The sequence below is a fragment of the Meleagris gallopavo genome, chromosome 1 (assembly GCF_000146605.3).
Source record: "Meleagris gallopavo isolate NT-WF06-2002-E0010 breed Aviagen turkey brand Nicholas breeding stock chromosome 1, Turkey_5.1, whole genome shotgun sequence".
Classification (NCBI taxonomy): domain Eukaryota; kingdom Metazoa; phylum Chordata; class Aves; order Galliformes; family Phasianidae; genus Meleagris; species Meleagris gallopavo.
Window position 1 is genome coordinate 48076678 of NC_015011.2, and position 26421 is coordinate 48103098.

At 38.8% G+C, this 26421-nt stretch overlaps 1 protein-coding gene across 1 annotated transcript in view; it reads right to left on the bottom strand.

Annotated features, from left to right (window-relative positions):
* EP300 (E1A binding protein p300) overlaps window positions 1–26421 on the bottom strand; it is a 56923-nt gene that overhangs the window by 3424 nt on the left and 27078 nt on the right. Inside the window, exons 7-31 of the mRNA XM_010712154.3 lie at window positions 25834–25927; window positions 24952–25086; window positions 24506–24623; window positions 23919–24093; window positions 22092–22169; window positions 21157–21266; window positions 20535–20690; window positions 19057–19497; window positions 18474–18662; window positions 17652–17808; window positions 17021–17139; window positions 15523–15762; window positions 14907–14995; window positions 12631–12711; window positions 11054–11110; window positions 9703–9780; window positions 8867–8934; window positions 7081–7231; window positions 6579–6725; window positions 6078–6191; window positions 4171–4336; window positions 3473–3637; window positions 1709–1870; window positions 1090–1371; window positions 656–669 (exon numbers count right to left, since the gene is read on the bottom strand). Coding sequence (XP_010710456.1) covers window positions 656–669; window positions 1090–1371; window positions 1709–1870; window positions 3473–3637; window positions 4171–4336; window positions 6078–6191; window positions 6579–6725; window positions 7081–7231; window positions 8867–8934; window positions 9703–9780; window positions 11054–11110; window positions 12631–12711; window positions 14907–14995; window positions 15523–15762; window positions 17021–17139; window positions 17652–17808; window positions 18474–18662; window positions 19057–19497; window positions 20535–20690; window positions 21157–21266; window positions 22092–22169; window positions 23919–24093; window positions 24506–24623; window positions 24952–25086; window positions 25834–25927 — 3586 coding nt within the window. The remainder of the gene's footprint in view (window positions 1–655; window positions 670–1089; window positions 1372–1708; window positions 1871–3472; window positions 3638–4170; window positions 4337–6077; window positions 6192–6578; window positions 6726–7080; window positions 7232–8866; window positions 8935–9702; window positions 9781–11053; window positions 11111–12630; window positions 12712–14906; window positions 14996–15522; window positions 15763–17020; window positions 17140–17651; window positions 17809–18473; window positions 18663–19056; window positions 19498–20534; window positions 20691–21156; window positions 21267–22091; window positions 22170–23918; window positions 24094–24505; window positions 24624–24951; window positions 25087–25833; window positions 25928–26421) is intronic.

The following is a 26421-nucleotide window of genomic DNA, read 5'->3' on the forward strand; positions in this document are numbered from 1 at the left end:
TCAGCGCCAGGAAATGGAGTTCCTTGTGGACTCTGGGGCAAGAAAGATCGACTGTCCAAAAAGCTGCCCTGGGGATGCTCAGTTTCCTCAGAAAAAACTTCAAGTAGTCGGAGCCAAGGGTGAACCATTTAAAACATCAATAATCAAAAGAGTAGAGATAGAAGCACCCTGTAGGCATGGCTTCGGATCCTTTTTGTTAGTGCCTGAAGCAGAGTATAATTTGTTGGGAAGGGATCTGATTATTGAATTAGGAGTTAATTTGGAAGTCAGGTGAGTTGAACCCAAAAGACTGCTGATAGAAGAACAGAATAGCATTTACAGTCTGTGAAAGCAACAGCAAGAATTTGGGCTCAATTTATTTAAGAAGATCCAAGTTATCCAAGGGATTCAATTAATCCGTAAAAAATGTAGAATTTGTTTTCCAATACCTACTTCAAAACGAGAATATAAAAACTTAATCAGAACTTTTCAGAAACAAATCCAAGGCAATCATTTACTTCTAGCAAGCTAAAAAATTAAGTTACAAGACAAATTCAAGATTCTTCCAGATTCTGGGAACAGGCACACTAGGCTCGGTCTTCAAACACTGGTATTGCAAACAGTTCTGGGGACAAGTATGCTGTTTGCTACTATAGAGTGACAACAGAACACTCACCCAAGTATAGAAATCTGTTTTAAGGCATAGCAAAACCTCTGTATCAGAAAACTGATGGAGAGCCCTGTTTGCAGAAATACTGCAGCACCACAGTTTGGAAGAAGAATGAACACATTGCTCTTCAGAGCAATCAACTAATTACAGCCCAAGCAATCATTACTTTTTCCAGCTGGTTAAGCAGCAGCACCTTAAACGAATTACAGGAAATGCAATTCTGCTACTTCAGTTCTCCACAGCTTGAAAGTAGAAGACAAATTTCACTGAATAGCCAACTAGTAATATTGTCTGATAAGAAAAAACATCCTTCTCTCCTCAACTGCCAGAAGGTGAGCTGTACAGATCTTTTTTGTAAGTTAACATTGAGAAATTAGTTGAAAAGCACTCTGGGTACAGAAATATAGGGACACCTGTAGGGAAAACTTTACCAAGCGTACCTCACACACAGTGCAGTGCCATCTGGTCTCCACATGATGCTTGCACTCGTTGCAGGTGTAAACAAAGCGGTCTTGGCTCTGCGTATGCAGCTCCACCAGCATGCACATGGTTGACCACTGAGCTCTTCGCAGAGAGGAGAACTCCAGGTGCTTGTCTCTAGCAAGGGTAAGGAAAGCATCGCGCCCATCCATCAGGTCACATGGAATGAGCGGGTCAGGCTCAACGATGGGGGGAAGGGAGTTGGCTGCAGGGCCAGCAATGAGACGGATGACAAAGAAAACCTGAGAATTGAAGTAAAAATAATTAATGCCAGCACTTACCAAGACTTTTTGTTCAAACTCCGGTGTACATTTCCAGGCCCATCTAACACCTGAATGATGTGCTGCTTCAGCAGTGTGTTTTTAAGAACTGGGAAACTTCGAACTTCTGAGTGTGCTGCAAGTTGGTTTACCTTCTTCACAGCAAAGAATATGATCGCTTACTGGTACCTAAGTATAGTGTACCACCCAACTCCCCAGTAAACCTGTATGATTTACAGCACACAGTTCTGTCGGAAGGACCAAGGTTTTGAACATCTGTATACTTCAGTATAGTATTTCTCATCCTATCAATTCTCACCTCTTTGTGTTTCTCCATAGTGGCATACAGCTTTTGGGAAAGGTCATTGGACACATTCGGCATGCCAGGCTTCTTCTTATTGCCACGACTCAAACTGCTCTTGTTCTTACTTGTCTTCTTATTGTTCTTCTTTTTGGCATTTTTGCTGTCTCCTTTGCTCACCTAACAATTTTAAAGGCATTTTATGTCAGGTACCTATATCACACCACACCAGCATTTTATTACTTTCACATCTCTAATAGCAGGACTAAACATATTTCACAGGAATTTACTTCAAAGACACTTACTGGGGTCCCCTGAAAGATTAAATTAATTAAATTGGAATTACTCTAGAAGATAACAAGATCAGCAATGTATGGTTCCAGGAACACTAAAAGCATAAATGTTTAGGAATTATAATTATAGGAAATATAAATGATATTTAGTGAAACCCATCTGCCTTTGATAGTTGAACACTGTAGAATCTCCTGGATAATTACCAATGTGTTCAGCAAATGGCTCTTAATGCAATTCAAAACTAAAAATAACTGAAAAGCACAACTGATACTGCACTAACCAGAAGTAAGACAGACTTACTCCACCTAGATTTTGTTTGTTACAGCCCTCTGTCCAACAGTTGTTTTTTTAGAATAGACTGTATCAAACTGATTTTAACATAAAGCTTTTCTTCCCAGTCCAAAAAGCCTTAGTAACATAATTTCTAGTATGAGGATATGATAGGAAGGTGCAGCAGTTAAACAAAACAAAGAAAAAACTTCAATTAACTTAGTTAATGCTAGTTAATGCAAATTTGGTATCAAGTTGCCTAGCTCCCAGATGGCACATAAACTTAAGTTTATTCAAAAGCCTTTCAGGAGATGTTGCAAGGACAGCAAAGGGGAATTACAAATTCTAGTTGTAATAAACTTTTTTTGATGCAGAAATCTTCTAGAGAACAATTCTAAACCAAAACAAAATTCTAATATCTGTATCTATGTCAGTGTTCAGAGCTAACCAGCAAGTACTACTGTGTGGGCAAAACTACTAATTTCACCCTGGATTCACCACCTATTCCATGAAAGCTCAGAAGATCAAGGAAATAAATTCTGCATTTGTTCATTTTTGAATTTGCTTGTGAAGAGGCATAACTCTTTTTTTTCTTTGTGGAATGTGAAAGCACATTTGTTGTATGCCCTCCAAAAAGAAAATGGCACAAACAAGACACCAGCAAGAAATTGCTGTAGTTTGAGTAGCCCTACAAGAATTCAATTTGATTTTGAGCTTCAGATCTTTGATGCCTGAAAACTTCCTACTGAAAAAAAAACAAAACAAAACCAAAAATGCTATGCTGAGTAAATTACTAAATCAGAGCTGTGTTTTTCTGGTGCTCTGCTAAAATCATTATTATAACATTTAGGCTACTAAGAAAAGAGCCACTGTTCAAAAGCAAAAGCTTAAGGAAAAGGTTTCCTAGCCAGGCCAAAGTTGCAGCACAAACATTGATAACAGTTGAATTTCAGTAACAAAATATTCAACTAACAACTGTTTCATTTTAAAAAACTTTGGTAACTAGTTAGGTTTACAGCCATGTGAACAGCTACTACTACTACAAATGTAGAGGGTATTTCAGCAGCTTTAACTAATAAAACATAATTTTGAGTTTTAATTAGAGCAAAATATGAAAAACCCAGCTAAATGAAGAGCCTAGGCCCTTCTTCTGCTTCAATTAGTAACAGGAAATCACAACTTTTGAATTACGTCATGAAATAACAGAAGCATTCTTACATCTGTGCTTTCATTACTAGTGTTCTCTTCTCTCTTTCGCTCTTCCTCCTCTTGCTCGAGTTCCTTAATACTCTCCTCCAGAACATTTGGCCAGAAGTCCCCTTCAAAGTAAGGTAACTCTTTCGCACTTGTCAGACGGTCTTCTGTCGCTTGCTTAAATATATCCTGAATAATTAACACACCTGGTTACCACTATAACAATTGAAGCGAGTAAAGGTAAGCTTTTCGATAAATAATTAAAAAAGGCACCAATAAATTTGAATTTGTAAGAGTATGGTCTATATACAGATTAAACACTGCATCATTTACAGAAAATTCCTCAGACACATTTCAAATATTCCCACTCACGTAACCACTGATAGACTTCAATGTGCAAACTTACCCCACAACTATATTTAACACAGGAATACTAGAGATCCCATAAGTTCTTTCTATTAACAAAAGTGAGGTTTGCTCTCTTAAACAGCATTCTTCGAGAATTTAGTTTGTTCTACTTCATCACTTAAAATCTCTTGCTAGCATTCATTTCAGAAGCTATATGCTTTGAATAGGATTGTTTTTTAACTCCAGGATTTTAGTGATCAAGTCCCTTAAACTAATATAGCACAGTCCCAGAATCAGACAATGCGTAGGCAAGGAAGAAACCAAGACGAGGTTGGTCAAAACTAGCCCCTAACACAGACAGTCATCCAACAAACCTTGTAGTCGTGAACAATGCGCTCTGACACAGATTTGTCCAGCATCTTTTTGTACCACTCTTGCAGTCGTTTGGGTTTGGGTATCTTTTGGTCAGGAGGATGGCAGTGGAAAATGTAGTCATCTCCTTCACTTGGTGGGCATGCCCAGATATGTCCAGTAGTATACCTAGCATCATTAGATAAAAAACAGTATATGTTGGCTCTGATAGTTATTAATAGAACTTGCTTTCCTCTCTGCCACGAGATGGAGCCACCACAAAGTTGGCTGACATTAACAGATGGATAATAATAGCTCTCAAAGATTTAATTCTAGTGTTCATTCCAGCTTAATTCACATAGATAATGCTTCCATCTTTTCACTGACTTTTAGAAATTCAGCCCTATATGCAGAATAAATCAAGAAGTGCGCACGCTTTCCAGTCAAGGTAAAAATCTAAGCCTGAAGTAGACCTGCAAGTGCCACCTGATAACTAATGAGAAGATGGAGACAGCATAATCATTCATTACTTAGGAACATTTTAAAAATGCATTTACTTGAACAATTCATTTTTCTACTGTAGTTCCTTTTTAACTTTGAAGACCTGTTTTAAAAGGTTTCACCATTATATCAGAGAATGAAAAAGATAGTCACTGTTGACTTAAGCTGTTGGACGTACAAACACAAGAACTATGAAGACAAATAACATCCAGATAGTAGCAGCTGCAGAAAATAAAATACGATGAAGATCACTTCTTCATTCACAGTTCTTTTCTATTAGTTAAAAAAAAAACAAACAAACAACTAACTCCCATAGGAGGAACGATCAGATCTCAAGTTAGAGAAAAATAACCATCCTTGGTGTGCTAAGAAACAGCTCTGCAGAATCCTACCCAAACCCCAGAAACTGCAGCCAGTTGTCATTCCTTCTGCTTGAGAAGGGAGAGATGATATTGCATGACCAATATTGTTTTCCCAAAATTAGAACCTGATGTTACCCATTCCACAGAGAACAGCATTAAATAAAACTGAAGCTTGAGCTCCATGCAGCAGTTTTACAGATTCCAAGGTCAGAAATATACAATAAAAAGCAGTTTAAAGAAGTCTAAAGTATGCCTTCAAAGTTCACACACTCATCATATCTCTGCAGTACTGAAAACAGTACAGTACCACCTGCCTCCATTCTGACTCTCCCAATTTTTCTCATGCAACTCATCTCCCAAAATTTCTTCATGAATAATTCTGCCAAATGATACCAGATACCTTTGACAATAGATTGATGCTTATTTTACTGCCTTTTCTACTTGAGTAGTCATGATCATTTCCACCGTTCTTATTTCACCTGTTCTGTATTCTCTTTTGTGCTGTCTCATGTATTTTCTGTTCTTTTGCACTGTCCTGTGTATAATTTCCTCCTCCTCCTCTAACTTCTCAGTTTTTCACAATTTGAACTGCTTTTTCTGCAAGAGATTTCTTAGCAGCCTTGCACAACTGTAAGAGTTAATCAGTGCAGACAGAAGAAACTTACCTCTCTCCACACAAACAAGCATGGGTAAGAACTTGCCAGCCCAAAGGAATGACCCAATTGAAGCAGTGGCATTTCTCAAGTACTGTACACAATCAACAAGGCCACCAGAATTTCGTAACCCAGACAGAAAGGTTAGTTTTTCTGCTTAGATGTAAGGAAGTTTAATATCAGTCTCTAATCTCTTTATATACCTGAAGTATGTGAATGAAGCCTCTTCTGAAAGGCCTGTTAATCTCCTTTTTGTCTTTTCTCTTTCTCAGCTGTATACAGTTATTACCAGTTTACTCTGTCACGTGGTATGATATTTGGCACCATATTCTGCATAATAGGTGGTAGTAACTTGCAGTGAGAGCTATGGAACACAAATTTGTACAGAAAGAAACATTTTAAAAAAATACTTACCCTAATTTCTTGACATATTCTAGATATCCAATTAGGATTTCATGATAGACAGCAGTCCTCAAGCATTTAGGGCGGAAGAAATGAACACTGTCAAGGTAAGATATATACACTCGCCTAGAAAAAAAAAAGAGGGCATGATCAGAAACAGATTTTAAATTAGTTCTATTTTTTTTTTCATGTTTAACATATTTGAAAGATCCAGTACAGTCTTCAAAATGTCTAATCCTAATTTACTTCTAGAAACCAGCTGTTAATATACTAGCCTCCTCTGTCTAGAATCATCCAATCCCTTCTCTTAGAATACTGACAAGTGATCCCAAAGTCTGCCAGCCAGCATCTCCAGTAAAAAGTGATTCTGAAATAGTTCCTGGAATATAGTTCCAAACTGTTTTGTTTTTAGAGACTAATGGAAATAACAGTAACATCAAAGCTTTTAGAGCAAGTTTCACAGAACTGAAACACTACCAAAATAAAATTATCAGTTATCAGACAGCTACTCACCTTTGATTGGGTGGGGGACAGTCTGAGCCATACTCCTGCACGTGCATCCCAAAGAAGCACAAGTCTACACCATCAATCTCCTCAAAGGCAAAAAGTGCTTTTGTTCGATAGGGGAAAGACTCAGCCATCTCTCCACTGTCTACAAATCTGCAAAGTGGAAAGTAAAAATAGAGCGTCAAATACATTCACCTATTAGAAAATATATATCAGAATGTGTAAGCAACAATGAGGGCTACTCCAAGTGTAATTTTTGTGTGATTTTTACACTTAAATGCTTACAGATTACTGAAATATAAATGTATCTGCTTTTTGTTACAAAAAAAGAGCACACGACAAATAATGGAAGTTCCTGTAACACCTGTTCATCAACAACTGATCAGCAGTGAGTTTTGAAACTCAATCGTCCTTATCAGTTTCTAAACGATAGCATCAAGTAGCTTCCCCACCTTCCCCCTCACCTCCTCCTGAAAAGGAACCAAAACTGGAAATGGACAGAACATACCTTGCTTTCATTCCTGGCTTTACTTCAACAGTTTTGTCAGACGCATGTACCACCCTAACTGTAACCTCTCCTGCCTCTGGGTGATTCTGTCTCTTTAGGAAATCATTGACTCTGTTCTCTAAGAAGGTACCAAGTCTTGTAGCTGGTAACCCTGCAGAAAAAATAAAATCAATTATACTTACAAACAAAATGGAACTGTTCAAGTGTGATTGTGTGATTTCTCTATTCAGGTGTTATATGACAAGCAAATCAATGCATGCACTATGTTACTATAAATTAAATCACTATCGTTGAACACTACTCTTAGATAGAGATGAGCTGTCTTTCACCTACAGGTATGCTTGTAGTTTAGACATCATTCAAACGAAGAAAGATTCTGCATCTCAACCCAGTTCCTATCTATCTTACAAGTCAGTTGCAACTAAGGCTCCTCCTGAAAAGAAGCTTTTAATTACTTAAGCTAGATGACAAAACATAGCTCTCAGACACAGCTCTAAGAGCAGACATAGAAGTAAATTCTGCCACACTAGCCAGCTTAGTCTCTCCAGTTACCAAAAGAATCTATTTTGACAAATAACTACCAAACATGGCTGACTGCAAGTAACGTAGTTTGTTCAGAAGTTTCTTTTTTTCTTCTCTTTTTTTGCAGTTCGACTTGATGGTCTTTAAGGTCTTTTCTAATCTGAGCAATTCTATGACTCAACCAAAATTTGGACAAAAGAACAAGCATACAGGTAACTGACAAAACCTAAAGTTAAGAGTGACTTTAAGACTTATGGTGTAACAGGGCTTGTCTTACTGCTATTCACTACTTCTGTTAGGGTTACGTGCCTGTTAATCAAGCTCTTACATTTTACAGTTCAACACCTTTCAGCAAAACCATCACTATGCTATGCTAAGTGTGCAACTCATGCAGATTGCTAGAAACAGAACTTAACAGGTAACATCCATAAAATAATCCTTGCATAATTCCAATGTCCTCAGTGAAATGAGTAAGTTTTGATTTTGAAAAAAGACACAGACTTGAAACCTTTGAGTTCTTCACTTTCTATTTTGAGAACAATCAAGAGAACAGGGTGTTTGACAGATTTGTACACCTATCAGTCTACCCCCACATTTCAAGGCAATTTACAGAGTTGGAAAGACCTTCTCCTTTTTTCCAAAGCAGCTCCTTTAAAAGTAACTGTGTAACACTAGTTATATTTATGGCTGAATCTCTATTAAAACATACTGATTTTCTGGCCTTTTTTTTTTTTCCTTTTTTTCCCTGGGGGGGATGGAAGGAATGAGTATAGCAAATATTTAAAAAAAAAGTAAATAACTAAACAAAGAAGTTTTTGAAAGATTTTGTCTGTAGGACAGGCTGATAGTAACTGCACAGATTTCCTCCTATCTACCTTCATACCAGCTACCTTGATCATGAGGAAATATCAAGTTTTGTGCTCAACTGATGCAGTCTTCAAAGCTTTCAAGAGCAGCAACAGAGTAATAAACATGTAATCATAGAATTAAGTTAGACAGTAGTCACACAACTAATTCTCAATGCTATTAATCATGTAGTAAAAAGACCATGCACCTTACACTAGCAGGACCCTAACACAGTACACAAATCCTGTACAAAGGCAGCACCTGGGAATGCAAATATTCTCATCAAGAACTCTTGGTCAGAGCTGACCAAGTGTATACACCAAACTCAAAAGACTGAAATAAATGCAAAACAAGCACAAAAGACATCTCTTCCCCATTCTTAAATGGAAGTATTGTGGTGCAATTATCAGAAACTCACTTTTAGCAGAGAATTTGTTCTCTTTCCTGGTTCGCCCTGTTTTCTTCAGACAGCCATCGCAGACAAAGCTGAAGCAGAAATATGAGAATGTGAAGAACACCCCAAATCAGACCATAAATCCCTTAGCATCTTATGACTGGAAGCAAAATCTTTCACCAGATTAGGTCTGGAAAAGACCTTAACTGACATTTGAGATAAAAGACTGCACAGAGAATAGTGCCAGCAGAAATAGCCCATTTCTTAGTTGCAGTAGAGTCACTAAACATCAGGGGGAGCAGTTGCTGTCAGCTACCCCACCACCACCTGCAAACTTCAGCTCAGGAAACGAGGGTCTTCTCTGGCAGATCTGACAATATTGACTTAAAGTATTCCCAGAGCAAAAAGTCTCAAACTGTTGTCTCTGATGAAGGTACCAAATCACGTAAAGCAAAAGCCTGATTCAAAGACGACTAAATTGTTTTTTCAGATTTAAGCTGATTACTGAGGCCAAAAAAAAGTGAATTCATCTTAAATTCTTTAGTGGTTGCAGAATTTGAAAATGACAAAGCATTCTGAGTTGTACAGAAAATAGATTGGTAGGAAATTATTACAGGAACTAGAAGTATCTTTAAACGTAAACAAGGCTGAAAGATTCTCCTCTATACATGGGAACATTCAAAACAACTTCACATGTAACAGTAAAATACAGTTTCTGAATTCAAGGTTATCTTGCATATTCTGTAAGTTTTTCAGGTGAATGTGCAACTTTTTGGTTGGATAGGGTTTTATCAGACACTTTTACACATGCACTAACTCTACTAAATCTACCCTACAGTCAAGGAAGAGAAATTCCTCACCCAGAAGGCCAGATCATCTCATTGTGAAGAACACAGATCTGGTGCATTTTTCTTCCACACTCTATACATTCAACAAATCTGTAGAAAGAAAGGAATCAAGGTTAGTAGTACTATTAATTGCTTTTGTACTTTGTATAACTGTCAGCTCAAGTCTATGCAGGGATACGTTATTACCATTTGCTTCCTTTACCTCCATCCACCTCGCTCATTTTTTAAGAAGAAACCCTTCTAAGGATCAAACCTGTGAACTGCTTGTTGCTATTAATAAGGAAGAAAATTCATTCCCTGTGTGAGAAGCGAGGAACCAGGAGAAACAGTTGCCTATTGTTGCCCCACTACGTCTGAAGCCTGAGGAACTCTGCAGATCTACTGCAGAAAAGTGGGAAAGGGGGAAATAGTACCAATGTCTAGATATTTTCAGAATTCTAGAGCAGATTTAGGGACAGCTCTGAGCTAAGTTACATAGTTTGCTTCATGAAAGTTAGTGAATTAGTGAATGTAGTTTTTCTAAACAGCTAAAGTTGTTTCACATATCAGGACAATCTGACTCCTTTTGAACACATCTATTTGTAAGTCAGATTTAGAATGAATAGTTTGGGCACAGAGCACTTAGGCTTGTATTTTAGTGTTGGGCTGCATCTCCGCTATAACAAAGGGAAAGACAAGTTATGAATCAAGTTATTCTTTTCTTCCCACAGCCCTTGAAAAATAGAAGAATTGGCTGACCCTTATACCCTCATAGAAAGATGGTGTGGGAAGAATACGCTTCCTTTTTGCTCATTCATTTGAGAATGAAGACAGCATTTTTCAGAACTGCAGCATAGGTGTATAATGAAGAAGCATAAAGTGGCTTTAAAAAAAAAAATCTGGAAGACAAAGAAAAGCAGCTGAGTCACCACCATCTTTATCAAATACCTACAGTTCTGCTTCCAGAGCAGTGCAGAAGGACCAGATTTAACAGATCTTTTCCTTACACTACAGCAGAGCCCCAAAAGCAGCTATTGCTAAATGACCCAAATCAGTTCTGAGACGTAAGTGCTTGCTGCAACAGGGTTTCAAAGCTACCTGCATTCATCCTTTTGTTGGATCTACATATAAGACAACAAAATGTTCTAATTTCAGGCCATATATATGATTTCACATTTTTTGTAAGGACAGCTGTTGCAATTTGGGTTCTCAGGACAGAATGCTAGATATGCTGCTTAGTTAGCAGCCCCTATGGGCGAACGAACAGTTACATGAAAATTAGAAGAAGATGAAAAACAAAGCTGGTAAGCAAATGAGTATCATGTCTTTTACAAAGGAATTGTGATGAAATGAGGATCATTCAGAATGAGACAGCATTACTTACAGTTCAGGATCCAGTGTATCGTTTTTCCTTTTTGAAAACTGTTCTTTGTTTATCGTGCTATGGAGAAACAGGCAATAAAACTCAGTTTTAATAAAAGACATATTCATGTCATACCACACACCGGGACAAAAGCAGATTTTTTTTTTAAATACAAATTCTCACTAAGCACTGCAAGGAAAGGTACTTTATTTTAAGAAGTGATGGACAAATTATGTATCATCCTTGACTCTATCCATAAAAAAAATTCTTCTCTATGAGATACCAGCTTGTGATCTCTCTTGATCAGTTTACCAAAGTAAACGGTAACTTGCTGATTCAATTTTTGGACCAGTTGTATCAGTGTTTTACAGTTAAAGAACAATTTGATGTACCCCTGATATTCTGAAGACAGAGAATGTCAGTTATCTTTCATTACTGAAAAAAGTTATCTTGATTTCAGACACTTCTATAGCCTTGCCTTCCTCATACGTTAATTTCAAAGGAGAATTTTCAGCTTCCAAATGCCACAGCCCCAACATAGCCACCACTCTATGCTTTAGCTTTACATCCCCTATATCATTTGCTCGTCTAGAAACTCCATCTTTTTGACAGTGAGGTCCCAGGTATCATTTGACATCTGTCTGCTTTGAAGTAGTCCAGAACAACCATATAAGAACACTTGGATCTCTGAAAGATGGTGCTGCATAATAGCATGAGATGATCAATACGTTCCTCCCTGGGAAGTAATGACAAAGATCCAATCCAACTTGCATTAACCTTTCTGTCCTTTTATGTCAGTGTTTATTCTGAATACTGCCACCTGCAGAATTCCTCAAGCTTATTAACTTATAAACCATGGCTCCTGCAATATCCTCTCCTCAAAAAGAGCATTACTGTACAGCTCAAAACCTTCAGAGTAATTGCTTGGTGCTCATCTTTCCCTCAAGTGCTTCCTTAGTCTTGCAAATGTCTGTTTCAAAATCTCTGGAGAAGGTATAAAAAGAGGGTACAGTGGAATGGAAGACTGTCCCAACAATTTGCTATTGCCATAGAAAAGACAACTAAAGCCATCCACAGCCTTTTACCATTACCTGCTCAACAACTGCACAGCATTTCTCTTAAGCAGATGACACTCCAACACTGAAATACTTGAATGGCAAAAAAGCATTTTCTACTTCTGATTTAGATGAAAAGCAATCTGAAGCTGAATACACGTTGAATAGTACACCCAGTCTATAAGCAAAATGGTTCAACTTTTTCAGACTATACCTGTCACCTACCTACCTGCCTGTAGGCACGGTTATTTTTCTCCAATCAAGTACTTTCATGTTTTATTCAGAAAAACAGTGATTCTCCTCTTTCCCCTCTAGCGGTATAGCTATAATTTCTCTTTGCTACAGTTCAATGAGTCCAAACATTAAAGAAGAAACTTAGAGGACAAGTCCAGGCTTTTCCAAAGAATATCTTTGGAAGTCTTCTCTACTCTGGTCTAAGAAATGAGAGAGTTACCTAAGACTAAACTCCTTCCCTTTGAGAAGGCACTTTAGACCATGTCACAGCTCATGAATGCAAAAGCAAAGCAAACATAAGTGACTCACGTTTGAGGTTGTGAAGGGTCATCTCCCAGAGAAACGCTCTCCCCTTGGATTTCGTTGAAGCACTTCTCACAGAAATGATACCTGTCAGCAAGAAGGCCATATTTGGGTGAACTGCTCCATCCACACCACACAGCCCAAGCAAGCAATGGAGCCACCGATCACAGCAAGCCAAAGACAAGACAGGAGCAGGGAACAGATCATCAACGGTGACAAGGATATTCAAGGATGCAGATTTATAGGGCCCACATTAGATTTGGTTGGTTTTTATTTGTTTTGTGTGGGTTTTTTGTGCAATCAAAGCCAAATGCAGACAATGACAAGCATGAAGGAGAAAAATATGCACATGAACAAAGAAACGTGGGGTGGCAGGACAAAAAACAAAAAAGCAGGACAAGACAACACAAAGCAGAAAGTCAAGGCAAAGCACAGATTAGCATAATATCTCTCAAATGGGTTCTCTAGCAGCAAACGATTAAAGCAAATTAAATGAGTTTTTCTTTTTAGCATACCCAAACCCTCTTCATTTTAATAATCCATGCCATGTATAGCAAAGAATTAAAATGAGAAAGTGGAAAGAACAGAAGGAAGAAAGAACTGCCACTCTGATTTGTGTATCAGCATAGCAGTTCTGTTGGCAGGATCATCAGGGCATCAATGGAAGAAGGGTAGTCTTCCATCTCAAGTGTACAAATTCTGAAAGGCTGCATGATTTTCTCTCACTGGGAAGGGGAGGTTAAATATCAGAAGTTTTTAATAAAATCAGTCCTCAGAATCTTTCAGACACTTGTTATCAAACTGTCAAACTGCACATTGACAAAATACCTAATGTTAGCTGCATACAAAGTACTCTGCACTGATACAATTCTTCCACAGCCCTGAACAGTCCAGGTACCAGTACAATAAGCATCACAGAAAAAGATTTAATTTACATTTGAAAAAATATTTGGTTGATTCAAGATTCTACCCCAGCCCTCAAATGTTTTGAAACTGTGGCCTCTCTCCTACTGAAGTATGTTAATTGAATGCACAAGGCATCTAAAAATAAAAGGAAAAAAAGTTGCAACAGTTAACTGTAAAGCCACAAAGCAACATTACAACAGCTGTTAAGCTAAATCAAGAGGTCAAAACCTTCTCTTCCAGTCTTCACCTGAGATGCACAGAAGAGTACTTCTGGGATGGTGCACTTGAGTCTATGGAGGTACATGCACGTGCATGTATAACAATTTGAAAATCACATGTGCATGTCTTATAGTGCAAACACTCCATTCTAAAGTTTTAAAGCATTAAAAGATGTCAGATTTTGCGATATTGGTCTTCTGGTCTATCAAGTGCTATGCTAGAGTGCATTGTATCTTAAATCCAGAATTACAATTACTATGCAATTCTGTAGCTACAGATTCTGGAAACTTATTTTCTACTTCGTTGCTCCTAGAAGCTTCTATTCACTGCTACTAAAACCTTTATTATGCCTAAGAAGGTTAAGATGTAACTGTTACAGCTCTTTGATTGCTTTTACTTAGCCAGGTGCTTAAAAAGTTACAATTGTCAAATCTTCTTGGCATTCAAGTCTTCCCGATTATTTTTCGTTTGTTTGTTTTGGAAGGTGAAAAGAACAGAGCAGGAAGTAAACTCATGGAGGTGACATAATTTTGAGGTAATCAGCCCTCAGCTCTAACTGGTAAATTCTGGCAATAGGCACAGTGACACGAGAGCTTTAAAACATGTATTTTTCTGCTTCTTCCTGCCTCACTCTTCCAGTCAGCAAAGAGATGCCCTCAGAAGTCGAAGACGACTTGAATTAACCAAATTATTCAATATATCAATATATAAATCTTCAATGACGATTTGTGCCACAAAAAAGTTCGTTCTTCAGTTAGTATCTTAAGAAAAACAAAAGCTTGCCAAGTGTAACATATATGAGCAAAACATACTTGCTCTATTTTTTCATGAAAAATACCGCTAGATGGTAGCAACCAAGTTAACAGACCCATGTATGAGTTCTAGACAACTAAAGATTTGGTTAACAATAGTGTAAAAATTTAGTAGAACATTAAACATTTCTGCAAGCAAAAAAGGAAGAGCAAAGACTACAGTGAATTTTTGCAAAGAAGTTGTTTACACACAAGGGAAGCTATTCAAGGGCACTTTCAGCAATTTTTTTCTTACAACATAAAAGTTATGAAGACATATGAAGAGGGTGTATATGTGTAGACATGCATGCCTTTCACAGATGGATTGCGTCATGCACAAAACTGCATCAAGCAAGTTTTCCTTACCTGTTCTGGTAACTGTAGTAAGTGGCATCTCGAGGGATTGTGCATAGCTGTTTGCCATAGCAACACAAAGTCTGTGGCGAGAACTCCAACTGCAAAAAGGAATGGGTCATCTTAGTACTAATATATTTTTACTTGCTCTCCGTGGGAAGCAAACATAACCCAGACACCAACCATTACCACCTTATTCTGTGCACAGATCTCACAGCGCAGTGAGACTAGGAAGTACTAGAGTCAAAAAAGTGCTTAGCAGGCTGTTATTCTCAAGTTAGCTTTTCTCCAAAAATGGGAAGCATATCAAGACCATGGAAATACAATGCAGCCTCGATATACACTGAAATTGAGAACGCTTCTGCAAATTCTTTTTCATTGACCATCAATGCAATTCTTCACATGCTGAATTTCTCCCCCTGCAAGGGCTTATATATGAATATATAATTTAAGCAACAGATAGTATTAGAAGATACATAAATTCTGAAATGTAGAATTACTCAAGATTGCTAAACCCTGGTAAGCATTCAGCATTTTTTACACAATGTAGCTGCTAACGACTGCAGTTGCTGTATTTCCCCTAAGTAGCAGGGAGCAAGAACCAAACTAGAAAAAAAAATTTCCCTACCTTTCTTCCACAGCAGTAACCAAGGCTCTGCATAACTGGATCAATTTCTTGCTCAAACACCTCGGCCAGTTTTGAGCAGTACTTATATACCCGGGATGTTTTGCGGTTGTAGAGCCAGGCATTATTGAACATGAGCCAGATGTCATCTACATATTGCCATGGTTCTTGATATTGTCCTGTGTCTAGCTTCCTCTTGATAGTAGAAAGGTCCATGGGATTCTTCACAATGTCAAAATAATCCTGAAAGGGTAGCATATCAAAATACTGCTATAGAACTATGTTGTGAAATGACAGCATACGCATTCTCAGCACATACATCTTACTGCAATACATCAAGAAAAACAGGTTCCTCCCTGACTTGACTGTCAAGCTCCCTGTGACGTGCACTGAAGTCTCTAATTCTGTATCTCTCCCATGCTTCCTTTCCATTTTTCCTGTATTTCTCAAGTTCTATCAGTCCTCTACTATTAATGAAGTAAAACACTAATTTTAGTCTGCAAAACAAAATAGTACAGAAAGAAGAAAATAGCAGTACTTTTGCAGCTGCTGTGATCCAAGGACACATATAAAAACATTAGCAGGAAGAACTGCTCTTAGTAGACCAGCCAAATAACAAAATCCGTGTACTAGATGATAAAAAATTCCATGTTTCCTCCTATACATCTTCCATCTAAAAGTCTTTCTCCAATCTCCCTCATCAATTATAGGATCATTTCTCTTAAGAAAGTCCTCCAAATACAACAACCAGTTGAGAGCTTGTTTAAGAACATGAGAAACAGCTATATATATATGCTTAGCAGGTATGTATATATACCTGCTTCTACTACAAAAGGCCTTGCATTTTTGCAATTTAAAAAAAGCAGTAAAAACCAAAAAGCCAATAAATGAAAATTTCAGACAAAAAAAGCATTTAAACAGGACTATGTACACGTATAGGTGTACAAAAAATGCAGTGGTGTGGTCAATCAAGAAGTTTTAAAACACAAACGCTTGAAGGATAGTAATGTCTGCCAAACACAGCTCTAAAGCAAGTGCAAAACTCAACACAAACAAGGAGTTCAGTAGCCTCCTCTTTGCTAATGTAAGCTTAATCAGTGAGTATTATTTATTTCTGAAGTGGTTTTGATCTGCTTAAGTTTTTAGATAATCAGTTTTCTACATATTTACATACGTTGCATTTCATAGGTGTTTCTCATCAATAGAAGTATCTTCATATGAATAAAGAACCACAAAAGGCCCTCAAAACATCGGGATCTGCTAGCAGTCACCTCAATGAGTGGTATGTGTGCTTATTCATCATAAGGTAAACAGAATTGAACAAACCTTTGAAAAAACACATTTTCTTGACTCAAACATCATATGTTCCACTGTCTAAGTCAAAGCTATTCAAATGCATCAATACAGAAAAGGAAGCAAGACAGACTTAGTTGGTCTGAAGTAGATGTTCTGAGAATAGCTCTGAGTTAAAGTCAGGAAAGTATCTTGCTAAGACACTCACAGGAATTCCTAGTAGCTGGGGATCCACAGGCTGTCGAAATGGAAGAGACTCTGGGTCCTGACGGTAAAGTGCCTCCAGTGTTGGCATAAGTGCCTGCCGCAACTCTTCTGGCTTGAAAACTTTTGAAAAACAATCAACATTAGAAAGATAGAAACAGCTGTAAGAGGAAGAAACATGCTGGAAAGATGTGGTGTGTGAAAAGACTACAGGCAACAAGCATAAGATACTTGGCAGGGCTTGTTTATCCTTGTAACACTGCGTTCTGAGGAGGATATTAAAACAATCATCTGAACACAAGGAAATGGTGAAAATATTTAAAAAGGATTTAATCACAGAATGACACCATCAAATTTAAAAGCCAATTTACATTCCTTCCTGAGGTCACAGGAATAAGCTTGTCTAGAAAATCTGCCACAGTCACTCCAAACTCTATTGTACTGACAGTTTCTCTAACACTTAACGTAATACTAGAGCTGTAAAGAACTTGACAAAAGACAATTACGTATATTAAATATTTGTTGCCCAAGAGTCACAAAAACAATTCATGTAAGCCTACTGAGTACCAATGAAGAAAGCTCCTCTCAACAGCTCTAAGGGAGATAAATGAAATTCAGCCAGTGTTTCTACTTACTTTTTTTCTTAGACTGTCCTGCTGCTGGAGAAGACTGAGTAGCTGGAGTTGTAGGTCTTTCCTCCCCCTCTGGCATTTCAGTCTTCACTTCTGTTTTCTTCTCTTCTTGTTCCATTGGGTCTGGTTTACATTCTTCCACTGCTGGTTCTACTTTAACCTGGAAAGTAGATTAGACCCTGTCACAGCTGCCTGTAGAGTCACCCTACCAAGTTTCTGTCCTATAAACCTACACACCACTTGCCCACTGCTCTTTTCTAGGATTAAGGCAGTCTACATTGCAATCGTATCTTGCCTAAAACTTGATCTGATGTACCAGAACATATCTACACACCACAAGTGTGGCAGTGATGGGCTGCTAATCAGTTCTGAGCTGCAGTAAGCAAAGAGGTATGGATCTTGCTGCTCAGGCAGTTCTGACTCTCCTGCACTTCAGCTGCCAGAAGTCACACTTCCAGCCATCCTCACAACAAATTGTCACAACCCACTGCAACAGCCTGTCACATACACAGCCACTACTCTAACAAGAAAGAGTGCCAATAACATTGAAAGGAGAGTCTTGAGCACCTTCTTACATTAGCATTTACTAAAAAATCTTCACACTTCCAACCACATTATCACAGTCCTTCTCGTGGTCACTGGTTTCTAACATAATTTCACCACAAAACAGAGACCCTTCTTTAGAAAGACTTAAGGGAGGTGACAAAACCACAGCAGCAGGTAGCATCCAACTCCCTCACTGAAGTCTAGAAGGACTAGCTTGCACAGAGACCAAGGAGCCAACAATAGTAGATATTCTTCCCAACAACAAACCAACAAGCTCACCTCAGATTTCTCCTCCATCTGCAGCTCTGTTTGTTCTGGTTCCCCTTCATCTGTTTTTATCTCCATTTTCACTTCCTGCAAAGGTGGCTGCTGCTGCTCTGCTGCAGTCTGCTGAGAGTTCACTTCTGTGCTGCTGGTGGATGGGGGGTTGGATACCTGCCCATCAATGCTTACAGCTGGTTGTGACAGCTGAGGGGTAAAAAAAAACAAAATAAACATTACAAACAGGCTTCTAATTAACCTATTAGTCTTTGCTCTGATCTACCTTTTATCTATAACCTTATTTCCATCAAGTTTAAACGCACTTTAGTACTTCCACTTGCTTAACTGAAGTGCATACTGCTAACACAAGTCCAGTTATAGAAGAAAACACAACAGACATGCACTGGAAGGCCTATTATATAATTTCATATTGTTTCCCTACTGTATGCCATCACTATGCATATGCAGACATAACTAAAGGCCTTGTGTGTACGCTTCACTATGAATTTCTCAACATGCATGAAAAAATTACTTCCTCTGTGGAAAGACCAGATCCTAAACCTTAAATTTGCCCATTTCTACAATTAAAATATTTACTTACAGGTGTTGTGGGGTGCTGAGGCTGCAGCGGCGCTGTTGGTGTGGGAACCGATGCCGTTGTACTCTGCTGTGACAAGGGTTGCTGCTGCTGCTCTGCAGAGGGCGTAACAGGAACTGGAGGCTGGACTTGTGGAGGCAGCTGTGCCTGTGGAGGTGTTGGAGTCTGCCTCTGAGGGGGATGCATAGTTTGTGACTGCGGTCCGGGTGGCATTGCCTGAGGAGTAGGGGTGGGGACAGTGGTGGCAGCTGCTGCTGCCTGCTGTTGCTGCGATCCCAAGCCTGGAGGTGTATGGTGAGGCGTTGGGGTTCGACTGGGTACTGGTGAAGGAGAATTTCGGTGCATGGGAGGCTGTGGAAGAGGTGGGCAGTGAATATGACTCCCTTGAGAACCTGGAGCCATGGCAGGAGAATTCACAGGACAGGAAGAGCTGTTCATTTGTGCCTGTGGGAAAACAAGTACACATCTGCAATGACTCCAAATAGAAAAGGAGTCTAAGTACAGTTAAAATGGCTGCTTTCCCACAGTTACTGGCATACTTTCTCAGAAAGTGACAAACTTAAAAATATACATCTACTTCAAAAGGAGAAACGGGCTTTTTATTTTGTATCACTTGAACATACAACTGTTTTGTAGTGTACTCAGCTCTAAAATAGAAGTTTCAGAGTAAATAATACTCATTGATACATTCAAAGAACAGCACGCCTACACTTGCAGTTTGCAAAAATTTCTTTCTAAAAACGCAGATATATACATCCTGAATATGGGGTGATACATCACAGTGGAAAGAATGGATTCAAATATAGCGTGCCCACGCCCCACCCCCAAGACTAGAAACTAGATTTATCATCAGAAATACATATAGCTGTAACTGCACTATAGATTACAAAAAGATGTACTGGTTAAGAAAAAAAGCTGTCACTTCACAGTAATCTTGCCTGCAAACTAGGAAGAAGCATCAACGAGAAGCAAACTGACGTTCCCTACTTCTTCCTGGCCTGAAAGGTTCTCACTGAAAAGGGAGAGGGAAAGGACAGAAAAGAAACTGCTAGACTGGAAGTTCCAAGCTTTAGTAGAGACAACCCTCCTATTCCCCAAACGGCAGCAAAATACATTTGATGGTTGTGGTTGGACATGCCTTTTTATGACTTATTCTTCCAGCTTCTTTTAATTTCTCAGGCTCTACTGCTTTGCTGCTCTTAACTACTATATACTGACCAGCAAGCTCTTTCCTTGACAGAAACAAACTTAAATAATTCTCTGCCACTTAAACTTAAGCCTGAGAACAAGCCAATATTTCACTCTTGCCACTACCAGCACTATAGCCAGGAAAATGCTGAGTCTCAATAAATGAATTCAGTTGATTATAGATCCAATAACATCTCGAGAAAACAAACTATTCTCCATTATTACGAACTTGAACAATGAAAACAGAAAATGACAGAGTCTGCTAACACCACTTACAGAAATCAGAAACTTACTTGAGAAACTGGTGTCTGACTGCTAGTTTGTGTCATAGGCATGCTTGCTGCATTCATTCCTGGGGAAGAAGCAGGGAATGGGTTCTGCTGCAGAAATTGATTTTGACCAGAAGGTTGGCCAACTCCTGGTTGTTGCATACGTGAAGGAAATCCCATCTGTTGGAAAAGAAAGAACTAATTTCATATACTTTTGTAGTATTTTACAAAAACATTTATCTCACCGCAAAAATGGCTGCTCAATACTTATTTGTAGGATACAATATCAAAAGTGTACTGTAACTTTCAAAAGATAGAAATTATGGTATCTGCCAACCAAGCAAAGGGATACTGATTTCAGTCTGTGACTTCAATTTGTTCCTTGTTTCAGGAGAGCAACAGCCCAAAACTCCACTTAAACTTAGTTTTCAGTGAGGGAAATTATATGTCTTTTCTATTAAATCACCAAGGCTGACCACAGACCAGACACATCTTCTGCTGCACTGCAAAATAAGGAGCCAAAGTGCCTACAGAACACAGGAATAATGTTTAAAATCTTATTTGTTTTTGTTTACTTATTTTAAGGAAAGCACAACAGCAGCAAACCCATGAGCTGAATAGCCAGGATGAAGGGAAGCGCACTGACCTGGTTCATGGCCCCGGCCTGGCTTAGCTGTCCAGGGTGCTGAAGAGGAGGGGTTTGCCGGGGTCCCATCGATGACAGCTGCATATTCATGTGGCCAAACTGATTCATTCCTGTGCATTTGTGCCAAAAATAAACAATCAGCAAAAAAAACCCCACTTATGAACAGAGGCCCGAATTATCCTTTGGGCACCACTCAACATTTGGAGAATGCTGTTAGTTTCTTTTTTTTTTTTTAAGATGAAAAAATTTTCAAGCATGCAATGGAAAGCACATAATGGAAATATCTATCAGTCAGTTAATAGAACAATTTAAAGTACTAAGCATCCAGGCTACATACTGGCTTTTTTCCCCTGAAAGACTTGTTCCCACATACAATTTGTGATAGTTTGCATTATCTTAATTACTAGAAGTTTGTTTCTTGGAAATTCTGACTGTGAATCTTCTAAATGAAGTGCTTTTTATATTGGCTGCAATACTCCTTGAAAATGCAACCGAGGTTCTACCTCAGAGCAGCAATTTTCAGCATCATCCTTCTGCTTTGGACGTGCCCTCACCCTAAGCTTATTGGGTCAACCATCTCATGTTCACACAGAAACTTAAAAAAAAAAAAAAAAAAGTTCCTCATTTAACAAAGCAAGTAGCTAACAAGCAGCTCACCTTTCCAAGAAAATGAAACAACATTGTACACAGAAACACACACAAATGTATCTATACACACACATATAAAGTACAGATCTATTTTCTTGGTCACACAGAACACAGAATTGTAGGGGTTGGAAGGAACCTCAAGAGATCATCAAGTCCAACCCCCCTGCAGAGCAGGCCACCTACAGCGTGCTGCACAGATCAAATGGGAAAATAGCAGGTGAAACAAAGGCTGCCTAATTCCAAGATTCTCTCACCATCACAGTAACAAATTTTCTTGTAACATTTACCTGGCTGTGCCTGCATGCGATTCATCATCTGGTTTGGCACATTAGCACGTATCAGTGTTGGGTCAGTTATAGGACCATCTGTAAAAAAAGACATCAGAATGAGATTATGGCATTTAGAAACCACCAGGTTTTTAATTGAGAAAACATTCTAGTGAAAATGAAAATCCTCCTGTAAAAAAAAAGTAAAAAAAATATGTATGGACATTGTCCAGTAATTCTAAACATATTTCAGAGTTCCTCAAGTATGAAGCAAAACCAAATTGATATCCAATTGACTAAAAACATTCTGACTTACAGCCAGATTTTAGAAACATGGACAAATATGAAATATATTATTGAGGTACAATGACAAACTCAGCAGCTTGTGAACATTCCAGACCATAAGAATTTCTACAAACCACTCTACACTGTTACTGCACTTCCTGATTGAAAATACTATAAAAATGGGATGGTTTGAAGTACTTTATCAAACCTCTGAAGCTTGGTAATTCTAGCATATGGGATAAACAACCAAAATATCACACCTACTCCTGAAAGTCTATCATCTAGAGGAAGTTACAGCAAATAAATTCATAGTACCAATCTTCAAGGCCTTTCTTGTTTTTTTGGTAAGATATCTTGGTAAATCCAGTTCGAAATTCAAGTATGAAAAGATCCAGACTGGAATTACCAAGACACATTCATATTCAAAAAGGAGAAAAACCCCTCACATTAAGCTTCTTGTAGCATAACACTAGAACTACTGGATCATCGTGCAGCATAAGAAAAATAATCCAAGATTCTTGCCTCCTCAACTGTCTAATTCTGATTTTGACTCCATGTTCTTAGGACAATTTATTATAGTGTCATTGACAGCTATACATCTATTCCAATTAGATGTCTTCAGAACTCAGTTCTTAACTGTGAAGTATCTAGAAACATGCAGGAATGAACGAATGGAGGAGAAATATCAAGCGCAAGAATAAGTGTTACTTGTTTTCACCTGTTACCTGGCAAAGTCTACTGTGTCTCATAACTTCCTAATGCTGTGAACAGATAAAAATCTTCAGTAGCATTACAATTTTGATCATTAGCTCCTTTCCAAAGTCATTTTTACTCTAATATGCAAATGCATGGTTATAAGGGAATATAATAATAATAATAATAATAATAATAATAATAATAATAATTTGTTTAGCATTAGGAGTGTCAAGCAACAGAACTACTGTGAAACACAAGACAGCTACATGGGGAAAAATACTGAAATCTGGTTATTACTGCACACTGTAAGAGCTATCTGTTCAAAAACCCAAGCCAAAACAGAACACCAAATAGGACAAACAAACATGGCATAGGGCAAGCACTATCTAAACTTTCAAAGGCGTTAATAATATAAACTGGGGAAACACTTCAATTATCAGATCTCCTGCTCAGCAGTTATAATAATCATTTTAAACACCAGACAGTTAAATACTACTAAAATATGTTTGTTAAAGATAACTTCAGTTACTACCAATCAATTCTAGAGGTGAGACTAATGAGACTGAAGTTCTACAATGTCCTCCATTGCCTCTAACCTAGCATAAAGGGTTAGGATACTTCAATATGCCCACAAGACCAAATAATTTTAGATAATCTATGGTCATTAATTAACAAATAAGCAGGGCAAAGATTTTGCAAGTATTCCTAAGCTGAATAAGGAATAACTTATTGAACTGAATAAGTTCAGTTTAACTCTGGGTAAACCAGGTACCAGTGAAACAATACTGCCAAAATGCTCACCAGCACAGCAGAAAAACACTATATACTTGACCCATACCAAGCAATAACTAACCCATCTGTTCTTACTTGCAGACATCCCTGGCTGAGGCTGTCCCATGTTAGGCCCTTGATTCACGGGAGCCTGTGGCATGCCCGGAGCACTTGGTATCATATTTTGCTTCTGCAGCCTGGTTCTTCGCTTTTCCTCCAGCTCCTTCTGAATCTTATAGATCTTCTCAGCTAGCAAGTGATAGTACTCCGCCTGTTGGGAGAGGAATACGATCCAGGAAAGGGAAGGAGACAAAATAAGGCAACAGGTCACACTCAGCAAAGCTTGGAAGACATCCTTCCACATGCACATTCCAGCTTAGAAGGGAGCAAGCTTCCCCTCTGCAGGGCTGCCAGGGAAGTTGATGGGCAAACACAGGCATTGCTCAGAGAATTTCTGACAACCATCAGGGCACGAGACAAAACTTTTCTTTTCATCCAGAACGTTTCAGGCACAGCACTGCACAACAGGCACCACCCCAATTCCCAGCACACCTGCAAGCTGGCTGGTTCCTAGACTCAAGCCAGCAGCCCTGGGACACTCTGCTTTCCACCCCTCTTCCTCTCCAACCACTACCAGGTGGGATTAGAGAGATGCAACCAGATGACAGAGGACAGCATCTCACCCTGCTATTTGCTGATTCATACATATCGCCTTCCACTTTCCGAGCATATGCCACCAGATTCTCCATACGCCGATCCTTCAATGCTGCAGGGTCAGGTGTAGGAAATATGGCTTGGACTCTGAAGAAAAAGCATGCCAGCTATTAGGATGTGTCCAAACCTGGACCTCAACCAACCTCAGCACCAACCCCAACTGATGGGAACACAAAGCAGTAAGCAAATTTTTGAGGGATTGAGGCACTGCTGCTGTCCTCAAGCAATTCTCCAGGTGTGCTGATGGGCTGAGTATGAAATGGAACATTTCCAAGACAATAACCCCAAAGCAGCACGTCCATCTTCATGAAGGAGAAGAAAAGCAAGAACATCTCCATCACGCTTCTTGCCTTGCCTTCTCACTGACCCTTACAAGCTCCGCATCCCAGCCCCTTGTTTGTTATTAGCTACTCACAGTTTATGAACAAGATGATTTCGGAGATCCTGAGTAATATCTTCATGCCACTGCTTTCGAATTCCTGTATTGGATGGCTGAGCGGTTGGCATAGCCCCCAGACTAGCAACATTGGCGCTTTCACTCATCATGGAGCTTCAAAAATAGAGTAAGAATTTGAGGATGGAAGTCCAGCCCAAGCTTAGTCATCTTACAGTCAGAGCTTCTTTTAGAATGATGTTAGTACAAAGTGCTAGTTCAGCCATTCCCTAATCAATGGACAAACTGTGCAGAAACAGCAGCACAGACACCAAAACAACGCACCCCTCCCAGGATTAAAGAGGGCCGTAAAAGAGTACAAGCTGTGCTATCCAAGGATTTTGAAAACGGGAACAAAAGCTACAAAATCCAGAGGGAGAGACAACAATCAGTGGAATTTATCCCACTGTTTATCCAAAAAGTGCCATGAGACTATTAAGCACAAGGATCATTTTTACACCTCAGTGAATAAGTTGCCCCTTAGCCCCTTTGCAAACTGACAGTAGACTTGTGGTATGCCATCTCCATTAGTAAATGCACCGGTGGGTGCTTCAGATCTGCCCAGTTGCTAATCCAGATAATGTCTGTAGCCTCTGTGGCTTAACAAAATCAGTCTGCAAGCACTTAGTGCAAAAGTTAAAATGGACACACAGATCACTTGAAAGGATAAAAACAAAGATATAGCAACTACGAGGCTTCTTTTCCAACTGTCCTTAGCAGCTACAATCAGCTCTGACCCTCTCAAGTATATGCACGCAAGATCTTAACATAGACCTTTTTCATGTTCATCTCATCTGTTATGAGCAATCATCAGCAGCTGTAGCTGAATCAAATCACTGGGTTGCAAAGAGTTAGTCAACTTACTTTTGGGAATTCATGGTTGAATGTAACATTGAGTCAGGCAGCAGACTGGGGGTTTGAACTCCTACTCCTCCATTTACCCCCATTGGATTTGCACCTAGAAAAAATAAGTAGTATGAAATGAACTGCGTAGCTATTGTGCATGATTAGCAATTGTTCAGCAACAACAGAGGTCTAGACTTTAAAGTACTTGGATTGTGTGAAAGGAGTTTAATTACTCTTTACCATTTACCCTCTTCCTTTTACCAAATTGAAGTCTGAGGCACAGCATTGGTGTCCTCCAAGTGAAACATCAGCAACATTATTCTTCTGCTCATCTTCCTGAACTTTTCAGCAAACAAGCAGTTTCCATTTTCTGCCGATAGTATCTACCAGAATATTCTCCTGCAGAAGGTTCGGCATTACAAATTCTGTTGCTTCCTTAGAAGCTTCTTTTGTGATTCAGAGGCTTAAAGGACATATAGACTTAGAGGATTCAAAACAAAAGATTCAGCTACAATCTGTACCTGACAAGGTTCACTCTCACCTGTTCCATAGTTAAGGAGCCTACAACTAATCCAGTGTAGGTATTAAAAAAAAAAAAAAAAAGGA